At 38.1% G+C, this 10,747-nt stretch overlaps 1 protein-coding gene across 1 annotated transcript; it reads left to right on the top strand.

Moving 5' to 3' along the window:
• Nucleotides 1-514: 514 nt before the first annotated feature.
• LOC116863314 (synaptonemal complex protein 3-like) lies at nucleotides 515-7,432 on the top strand. Its single transcript, XM_032850799.1, has 5 exons — nucleotides 515-667; nucleotides 1,550-1,649; nucleotides 3,459-3,557; nucleotides 7,093-7,197; nucleotides 7,326-7,432. Exons 1-5 carry the CDS (start codon nucleotides 537-539, stop codon nucleotides 7,377-7,379), a joined length of 489 nt encoding a protein of 162 aa, XP_032706690.1. The 5' UTR covers nucleotides 515-536; the 3' UTR covers nucleotides 7,380-7,432.
• The last annotated feature ends 3,315 nt before the right edge of the window (nucleotides 7,433-10,747 follow it).

The raw sequence follows: 10,747 nt of genomic DNA, 5'->3' as shown, positions 1-10,747 counted from the left end.
CCCTTTTTTCATTATTTATTTGTATCCCTTTTGGACACTTTTAAAATAGAATGATAAAGTGTGTTTTATATATTGAATTCTAATGAGAATCCATCTCAGTGAGTCCTTTCATTTGAAGGATATTTTATACATTTATTAAAGACTAGCCTCTACAACTGTCTTTTCAAGAGAAAATTAAAGACTGTCATCGAGGAACCACCCCCCCCCATTTTTTTTTTTTTTACACATTTTGGAAGATAGTAACTTTTGTTTATTAGCTCTTTCTCCAGGATAAGTTAAATCAAGGGTGTGTGCAGGCAAAAAAATAAATAAATGACTTGGAATTCAGATACTAGTAACTGAAAGATTTCACAGGGAAAAAAAAATCTTGAATAACGATGAATTCATCTTGAAGATGAATAATCTTGATTTCTGATGTGAGGCCTTTAAAAAAAGACCACTAATTGTCTTTCCAATGCTGCTGAACCAATATTGCCTGTGTTGTCTTGAATAAACTGCAAAGAATAGCTTTCAGCATTAAATGTTAATAATTACGTATGCTTAATATAGGTGACACTAAAAGGATTTTTTATGCAAAGAGAAAAAGATGCATGATGGATACCAGAGCTTCCGTCAAAAGCATTAACCAGAAAATTGAGCGTGTTTGGAAAACCCAGGAAGAGCAAAGGTAACGTTGTTGGGTTTTGGAACCAGAAGCTGTGTGTCATTTCTTAGTATTTGTGATGACCAATTAATTCAGTATAATACTGTTATCCTCTATCTGTTGGAGTCTCTGTTGAAAAATACGTCTGGCTTGATTTTTATCTAAGCAAATAGTTCCTTTAGTCCTATAAGTTCACACCATAACTGAAAAGAGATGTATTATCTAGAGGTCAATAAAGATAACCCCTATTTTACTCCTTTCAAATTATAGTGGGGCTTTCTTAGCGTAAGAAAACATTGCATTCATTCTTGGAGTGTGCAAGCTGAATAAGAAACAAATGTCTTGTGAGAGTTAGCTGTATTCGATTATGTAGAAAAGATCAATCTTATATTTGAATAATTTTTAAATGTATCCCTATTGAGTTCACTGTTCCTTTGTACAAAATCTTTATTGTGCCACAGTGGGGGAGAAAGTGAAATGTTACTGTTTGGGAAACTTGTATTACATAAGTGACTATGACACCCTCATTGAATCTATTTATCATTCCACGGCCTATATGTTATTCAGCAGGTGAATGAACATGAAAAAAGTAAAAGTAAAAACAAAACCCCTTGTAGATAAAATGCAGTTTTGGGGGAAATTTATAATGCAATAAGTCTTCCTTGGTTTTCAAGAGCTAAGGCATACGGGATAGCATCCCTCTTAGACAGTTAGGAGTGAGTGAGGGTTAGCAATGGGAGTAAGCCATCCGCTTTATTTTGCTTTTTTCCATCAGAAAATGTCAGCTGTGATCGCCCCCTTCTCCCTTTATAGTATAATTTATGTCCAGCCACTTTGGTTTTGAGTGGGTTTACTTTTTTCTTAACGATACAAAGTATGACACTTACTCATAACTGTGTTTTACAGGCAGAAGCTTTATCACGAATACTGTCAGCAGTTTCTAACTTTGTTTCAAGAGTGGGATACAGATGCGCAGAAAACCAAGGAGGAAGAAGAAAAACTAGCTGTTGGTATCGGGCTTAGCTTTATAATTAATCTATAGTAACCAAGTCTCGAGTCGGAGTGGTGGGCCGAGCCACATCTTTAGACCTGTAGATTTGAGCCAGAGTCCTGTTTCCATTGCTGGCTATGTGGCTGGGCCCCGATCTCAGAGAAATCAGAGAAGTATAGGCGCACATCCTACTCACAATAGCCCTTGGTCTTTACTTCCTCTCTTGGTTGGGGTTCCTGCAGTTCCGAGTGACAGACATTTGCCAAAGTACAAAAGAGGGATGCCCTTGGTTTATCTGAAGACGTCAAAGAGAGTTTTGCACCAGGTATCGCTGGATGAGTCTGGGTAAAGGTTGCTTGGGCAGTGCTGTCTGGGGCTCTGTCTCCGTCTCCTAATAGGCCCTCTCCATGGGGTCAAGCATGACAGCATCTTACAATCCTAGATTCGCCACCAGGTTAGTAACCCCAGTGTACCGAGATAGCCTTTCTCCATAGGTCTGGCCGAAAAGTCCCCCGGACTGCCATCGGTAATCCAGTTTCAATCGTTTGCTCGTTCCTGAACGGGTCATTGAGCTCAGGGCACGGGTCCCTCTTAATGGACTGGCCTGTATCACATTTAGGAGTAAGGATGGTGGAGGAGATGTTGCTTTTTGAGGGCAAAGGAGAAGTCCTGGAATTGTTCCCTGAGAGTGGGCCAGTGACTGGACAAGGGAAGGGAAGTACCATCGCCAAGCAACGTTCTGGTCCAGGGTGGGTTGGGTGTCATAGCAATCATAAATTTACATGAGACTAGTACTCATGGTTGTGGTTGCGTCTGAGCAGCTGGAGAGCTGGATTTTCCAGGGTTGGGCTGAGGTTAGCCGTGCACCTCAACAGAGTGAGAAGGGGGCAAGGTATATAAGCAAGGGTGTAGGTATGACCGTCGACCATAGATTGATCTGGAAAGGGGGAAAATGAGGACACAGGGTGGAGACAGGGGACGGTGAAAGGTGTTCATTCAATGGATGTCGGATCCTGCTAGGGCACTGAGCTGTAGTAGGAAAGGGAGAGTGAGCCACAAACACAGGGAGGTAGAGGTGGAATGTTGTGGAAAATGGGCAAAGAGCGTAGTCCAGTGGTCAAGAGCCTGGACACTGGGACAGTGATGTTTGGGATCCAGTTCTGATTTTTCTAAATGCTAGCTGTGAAACCAGGGACAAACTGCTTTCCTCTGAACCTCAGTTTCCTCATCTACGAAAAGGGAGTATAATAAGAGTACTTACAGGTTTTTTGTTTGTTTGTTTTGTTTTTTGTTTGTTTGTCTGTTTTTAGGATTTAAGTAAGCTCCTCTATAATAAGCTTATTTGAAATGGTTCAGACCGGTTTCTGTACATAGTTCCTCTGTAAGTCTTTGCCATTCATAACATCATGTAGGTGTTTCAGTTATCGGGCTGACAAAAATCTAAGGTATGACTCTGAAAGTGAGTGGCTAAGTAGGGATATAACAAGTTCACTGGTGGAGGAATAGGAAGATCATGGAAGGGTTATTGGAGGGATCATGCGTGTGGATTTCAAAATCAACAAGAATAAGATATATGATTTGAATATTGCTAAGAAAGGAAATTTCCTACTTAGCGACCAGCAGATAAGACTATTGTGGTGTTTTTCTATGTTACCGGTAAACACAAATGATGTAAACTCGGTCATAATATTTGATAAAAGAGAAGATACTCAAAAAATATTTATTTAAAAACTACTCCAGTTGAATCTAGATTTTTTTTGTTGTGAGATTTTAAATTTCACCAAAATGGTCATCACCACTTTGTTTTTTCTTTTATATTTGTAGAATATATTTCGACAGCAACAAAAGGTTTTGCAGCGCTCTAGAATTGTTCAGAGCCAGAGAATGCAAGGAATTAAAGAGCTGTATGAGCAATTCTTAAAGGTCTGCTGAATTTCGTAACACAATGTCTTCTCATAAACTGTTATTTATATATATATATATATATATATGGAAGTAGAAAATAATTGTTTTTCTTTCTTAATACATGTCAAAAACATTTTGGTTATGCCTTTGAAATCAATTAAAATTAATTAGGCATTTTCCATTTTGAATTCATTGTTCTGATTTAACATAAATGCTAAATGTACTTTTACTTTTCAGATTCATTAATGGTTTTGTGGGTGTTACTCAAGACAGGGAATGCTAGATTGGGAATTTTGCCAAGAAATATGCATATCGTGCATGAAACCGATCCTTTATTAACAACTTAATCATGGTTATTTTTTCCAGAGTCAGTCTTTCTTAGGAGAGTAGTGATGACTCTGTAGCTTGAAAGTAGGAAGACTTTAAATCACTTCTCGATGTCATTTACTTTCCTTTGTGCTGCCGATGTTTCTTAAACAGCAAGTAGCCAATTTTATTTTCAGTTGCATTTTGTTAAGTATTTCGTGGCATATTTGCTTCCAGAGTTATCAAAGTGACTAAGAGTGGCTTTATATGCCAACTTGTAATTGCAAGAGACAGCACAGAGAATGAAAGAATGAAAATGAGAGTGAAAAAAGCCTGAGTAAGGCTATCAGCTTGTGAATTGAGATTACCTTCAGTCGTATTTCCACACTAGCGAATCCTCCTCAGTGACATGGACCTCTTCTTCACACAGCTGTACACTCATTTGGGAGTGGATGGAATCCTGTCCATTCCCCTTCTGTTTTTGGTCAGGGTGCCCTTGTCGTCGTCGTCGTTTCTAATGTCCTAAGGATACCTAACGCGAGACGGCCCACCTACCCTCTTTTATTCTTTTGCATGTGGATATAAAGTTTTCCCAGCTTCATTCGTTGAAGACACTATCTTTTCCTCATTTTGTATCCTTGGCCCCCACGTCAAAAATCAGCTGACTGTATATGTGAGAGTTTATTTCTGGGCTCACTGTTCTGTTCCATTGGTCTATACATCTATCTTTATGCTAGTACCAAGCTGTTCTTGTTACTGTAGCTTTATAATATATTTTTCACATCAGGAGGTGTGATGGCTCCAGCTTGTTGTTGTTGTTCTTTCTTGGAATCGCTTTGGCTATTCACGGTCTTTTGTGGATCCACGTGAATTGTAGGGTTGCTTTGTAGAAGCATTTCTGTAGAAAAATAGCACTGGGGTTTTGGTGGGGATAACACTGAATCCGTACGTTGCTTTGTGTGGTATGGGCATTTGAACAATATTAAGTCTTCCTGTCCGTGAGCATGGGATAATCATTCCACTTATGTGTGTTGTCTTTAATTTCTTTCATCAGTGCTTTGTAGTTTTCAGCCGACGCTGACGAGTCTATCACCTCCTTGGTAAAGCGTTTTTCCTTAAGTATCTTACTCTTTTTGACGCCATTGTAAATGGGATTGTTTTCTTAATTTCACTTCTGGAGAACTCATTGTTAGTGTGTAGAAATACAGCTGACATTTGCGTGTTGGTTTGATAACTTGCAGCTTTGCTGAATTCATTTATTAGTTCTAACAGGGATTTTTGCATGTGTGGAACCCTTGCGGTTTCCTACATATAAGATCATGCTACCTGCGAGCAAAGATAAGTTCGCTTCTTCCGTTCCAGGTTGGAAGCCTTCTGTTTCCTTTTACCGCCAAAATGCTCCAGCTAGGCCCTCTGGTACTATGTTGAGTAGGAGTAGTGAGGTTGGGCAACCTCTTCTTACTCCTGATCGTAGAGGAAAATCTTTCGGTTTTTCACCACTGAGTACGTTAGCTGTGGGCTTGTCATAAAGCTGTGGGCTTTATTATGGTGAGATACATTCCTCCTGTACCTAGTTTGTTGAGAGTTTTTATCGTGAAAGAGCGTTGAATTTTGTCAAATACTTTTTCTGCGGCTTTTGAGATGATCATGTAATTTGTTCTTCAAAGAATCTTGTTCAAATACGTGGTGAAATGTCACTCTTCTAAACTAACTGGAATGTTTAAGAACTAGTGATATAATTTCAAAATAAGTATTCTTTAAAGAATCTTAGGATTAAACATATACTAAATAGCAATATTAAAATCGTTTCCAAGCAGAGAGTGTGTTGTTCTAATGCTCTGTGAAGACCATTTATTGGGTGGCATGGAGGTTTTGTAAAGTAACAGAAGTTATTTCTTCTCAATGTTATTGCCCAGTGTAACCACTTAGGGTTGGAAATTTACCATTTTCCTTGACTCCTGTGGTTCCTTATCCTCCCCCTCCAGTTACTGTTGGGCTGTGTGGTACTTAACCTCTGCAATGGTACTTTAAATTCTTTCTTCGAACTCCCACTGCTGCAGCCCTAGCTGAGGACCTCACTGTCCCTTGCTTCTACTATTAAACTCTCATCTGATCTCTCCATCTTTCCTAGGTCTGTGGGTATTATCTTCCTACGAGGTAGTTCTCCCCTCTTGAAAGCCTGTGAGTAGGTTCCCCTTGTAAACTCTTAGATATTCAAAGATTCACCATGACATGATGTCCTTTTTAGTTTTATTTGCTACATTCTGTCTTTATTCCCACCCTTCCTGATAACTGCTTCATCTAAACTATTACTTCTACGCTCCGTTTATGTCCTTCCCCTGGAAGTGTTTTTAACTTCTCTTTCTTCACCTATTGAAATCTTATTCTTTTGCCAACCAGGTCGGCATTAATCTCCTTTTTCTGCTGTGCAGCCGCAACAAGTTGTGCTTCTATAACTCTCGTAAAATTTTTGTATCATTTCTGTTTATGTTTGCTCTTGGCCCTGGAATATGGGAGAGATTGTGTATTCATTTTTAAATTCCTCCACAGCACTCAACACGGTACTTTCAACATGGTACGCACTATTTCAGCACTTGTTGAATGAATAGCAAAATATAAAAAGTGGGTTGTGTCTTTCATAAGTTGTAGAGGACACACCACAGGTCATTTTATTCCCTCGAAGGAAATCATGTTACGTTGACTATTACTGATAATAAACGTGTCATTACCTGACGTTAGAAAGCTCATTACTGGATTTCGAAATTACAGCGATTGTTGATAGGGACTCCCACTCCTTTTCTGTTTTGGAGTCTATCTTGAGCTTGACCTTAGCTGCTTGACATTAACCCATTGTTCTGAGCAAAGCGTACTGTAGTTGTGTCTCCTAAAATAAGAGTATTTTGGGGCATCTGGGTGGCTCAGTCAGTTAAGCACCCAACCCTTGAGCTCAGCTCAGGGTTGTGAGTTCAAACCCCCTGTTGGAGCCCACTTAAAATAATAATAATTTAATAATAATACTGATGATGATAATCATTATTATTCTTATTATTCACTCGAATCTGATACTTTAAATTTTTCTTAGTGAATGTTTTGGTCTACCTGTGTGATTTAGAATTTTATTTCAAGTAAGATAATGGACATCACTGGAATATTAAAAAAATGTAGTACTTTTGAAATTTAGTTTTGCATGTTTTGAACATAATAAGAAAAATGGTGGTTTGTAACTGGACTAGGCTTTTTGTTTTAGAGTAAAGAAGACTTAGAGAAGAATCAGGAAAATTTTCTTATTGGTGAACAGAGCGAACTTGGGAAGGAAATGGTCATGTTGCAAAACCACCTTATGATGGCACATGTAAGTAGTGTAATATTTAAAGGTGAAAACTAAGGATTGATTTAAACGTTGAAGTAGTCTATTTGCTGTTATATGTACAATCCTTACATAAATACTAAACGAGTATATTCTCTCCTTTCATTTAATAGCAGCAACAAGAGGTGGCAACTGTTCAAAAGTCTCTTCAGTCTCTGTTATTTTGATGACATTTGAAGAAAGGACTTGAACTAAGTAACATGATAATTGTGGTTTAACAATTCCAGCTGAAATGATTACATCTTGTTACTTGTTGGCTTGTTTAAGTGCCAGCCCCTCTTTCTGTGGGCCCAAACAGTTATGTGAGTAGCAACAATCCCAAAGTTATATGCAGGAAACGTTCAGAACTTTGGTAGCAATGGCGACCTTTTCTCCCTAACACTGTCAATTAAATTTCAGCAATAAAGATGATTTACATTGAAGTATGCTTCAGCAAATCTGTGTCAGTCCCCAAAGATAGAAAGTACAATTATAGAAGGTTACATTGCTCTTCCTGAAAGAAAAAATAATAATAATGAAAGAATACACCCTTCTGCATATACTCGTAAAGTTACAGAACCAATTCCAATGAAGATAAGATTTGAAATACAGTCTACTCCACAAAATTACAAAATATATTAAAAGCAACTTAAGTTTGTGCCCCAGAATAAATGAAACTGCTAAAAGTCATTAAGACAACTGAATAAGATATGTAAATATCGACTTGTGAGACATGAAGTTGTGAATATGCCATTTCCAACAACAACAACAAAAAATTAAAATGTCATTTAATTGATTTCGGTCCACTATTAAATGACACCTGCCCTTAGCATGGATTAAAAAGTATTTTATCAACATATACATGTGCTTAGTTACCTATGGTTTAAATATTTTGTGCCTATCTTTAGAGGTTAATTACCTAGAAAGTTTGGTTTTGCAAGTTTAATATCCAGTGAGTATGTGGAAGGTTGATTGTATGCTCATCTAAAAACGTGAAAAATTAATTCTCACACCTTGTCTTTTCTGGTGCACTTTTTACATGCATAACTATATGAAATTTTCAGTTGGAAATTGAAATTTCCAATTTTCAATTGGAAATGAAATTCAACTTCATAAGCACGAAGTTGTTTGTGAATTAGTTTGCAATAAATCAGTTAAATGTATTCTAAATTACTGAAATTCCTTTCATGAACCATTCAGAACAACAACAACGAAAATACTCCCGTTTGGAGGAGAGGACTGTCTTTCTCCTGTTTTTCTGTGGGTTTAATATTTTAATTATGGCCACTAGAGCCCACTCTTCTATTTGTTTTATGGTTTTCCCTGTTTTAAAAGTAAGCTCAAACATTCTCATATTCTCTCTCCCTCTCTCTCTCTCTTTTCCAAACCAAACTCTCTTTTTCTAACTTCTAACTTACTTTTCTTCCGTAGGAAGAAGTGAGTCCTCCACCATGAGTGAATATTTGACATCAAGGGACAGTTTACTCCTTAAATACTGCGTTTTTGTTTTTTTATTTTGTTGTTGTTGTGAAGGATTTTCCCCTTAAGCCAAAACATTAAGTCTTAAGTACGACTTCAAAGTTTTTTTTTCCTCAAACTTTTATTTGAATTCCAGTTAGTTAACATACAGTGTAATACTAGTTTCAGGTGTAGAATTTAGTGATTCAACACCTCCATACAGCCCCCGGGGCTCATCACCGACAGGAGCCCTCCTTAATGCCCATCACCTATTCAACCCATTTCTCCCCACCCACCTCCCCTCTGGTAACCATCAGTTTGTTCTCTACAGTTGAAAGTCTTGTTTCTTGGCTTTCCTCTCTTCCCCATCCCGTCCGTGTTCATTTGCTTCTTAAATTCCACTTATGAGTGAAATCATATGGTATTTGTCTTTCTTTGACTGACTTATTTCACTTAGCATGATACTCTCTAGCTCCATCCATGTTGTTGCAAATGGAAAGATTTCATTCTTTTTTTATGGCTGAATAATATTCCTCTCTCTCTCTCTCTCTCTCTCTCTCTCTGTGTGTGTGTGTGTGTGTGTATAAAACTCAACATCCAAAAAACAAATAATCCAATTAAAAATGGGCAGGGGACATGAATAGACATTTTTCTAAGGAAGACATACAGGTGTCCGATAGACACGTGAAAAGATGCTCAGCATCACTCATCATCAGGGAAATACAAATCAAAACTACAATGACTGGCGACATCAGTCAGAATGGCCAAAATTAACAACACAGGAAACAACAGGCGTTGGCAAGGATGTGGAAAAAGGGGAGCCCTCCTACACTGTTGGTGGGAATGCAAACTGGTGCAGCCACTCTGGAAAACAGTATGGAGGGTCCTCAAAAAGTTCAACATAGAACTACCCTGAGACCCAGCAACTGCACTACTAGGTATTCGCCCAAAGGATACAAAAATAGTAACTCCAAGGGATACATGCGCCCCGATGTTTATAGCAGCATTATCAACAATAGCCAAATTATGGAAAGGGCCCAAGGGCCCATCAACCGATGAATGGGTAAAGAAGTTGTGGTATATTTCAAACTTTTAAGGAGATCCTCACTTGAAACTAGAGGGTATTATGCTGAGTGAAATAAGTCAATCAGAGAAAGAAAATTATCGTATGATCTCTCTGATATGAGGAATTTGAGAGGCAGGGCGGCGGGGGGGGTGCGGTTGGGCGATAGGGAGGGAAAAAAATGAAACAAGATGGGATCGGGAGGGAGACAAACCATAAGAGACTCTTAATCCCATGAAACAAACTGAGGGCTGCTGGGGGGAAGCGGGTGTGGAGAGGGTGGTTGGGTTATGGACATTGGGGAGGGTATGTGCTATGGTGAGAGCTGTGGAGTGTGTAAGCCTGATGATTCACAGACCTGTACCCCTGGGGCAAATAATACATTATATGTCAATAAAAAAAATTATAATAAAAAAGAAGATCCTCACTTGAGAAATTTTGCCACTGGGCGCAGAGGCAAAATAAGTACTCCAGTGTGTTCTCTGCGTATTTAATTCAGATATGCATATTTTTTCCTTTTAAGGAATATGGACTTACTGGCTTTTGTTCAATATGCTTTTCTCCTGCTTAAGATATTTACCGTACACACTCATTACTCCATTACTTTTCTTATTGTTCCATTAGGTAGCCTAGGGGCTGCAGAACCGTCGGATCAAATTAACAATCAGGTCAGATGGGAGGATTGATATCTCACCGAATGGTTCTTACTCAGTGTGTTACCTGACATCTGTTAATAAGAAATAAAAACCTTTAGCAGGAATTTGCCTACTTCTGTTCACTATCCATAGAAAGAGATGTATTATCTACAAACTTATTAAACTGCTGGTCCAAACATAAAATAGTAAACAGAGTCTCCAAAATACCATTTGCTTTTAGTCCTGTGAGCTACCTATAAAGAAGCAGAACAAATTATTCATTTATTGCTTCAGATTAATATAATTTGATAATCACTGTATGTTTTACTATTTAATTTTAAGTGGTTTCCCTTTTATTTTCAGTACTGAATATTAGTCACAACTTGAATTTGAGGTCAAG

Source organism: Lontra canadensis, unplaced genomic scaffold (assembly GCF_010015895.1).
Source record: "Lontra canadensis isolate GAN:19392208 unplaced genomic scaffold, GSC_riverotter_1.0 scaffold901, whole genome shotgun sequence".
Lineage (NCBI taxonomy): Eukaryota > Metazoa > Chordata > Mammalia > Carnivora > Mustelidae > Lontra > Lontra canadensis.
This window is presented reverse-complemented; position numbering and strand designations above follow the sequence as displayed.

Excerpts from the sequence above, each read along its gene's own strand:
- LOC116863314 (XM_032850799.1), top strand. The coding sequence starts at position 537 with ATGCTTAATATAGGTGACACTAAAAGGATTTTTTATGCAAAGAGAAAA. Across the intron at positions 668-1,549 it reads AAAACCCAGGAAGAGCAAAG|GCAGAAGCTTTATCACGAAT; the intron begins GTAACGTTGTTG and ends TGTGTTTTACAG. Across the intron at positions 1,650-3,458 it reads AGGAAGAAGAAAAACTAGCT|AATATATTTCGACAGCAACA; the intron begins GTTGGTATCGGG and ends TTATATTTGTAG.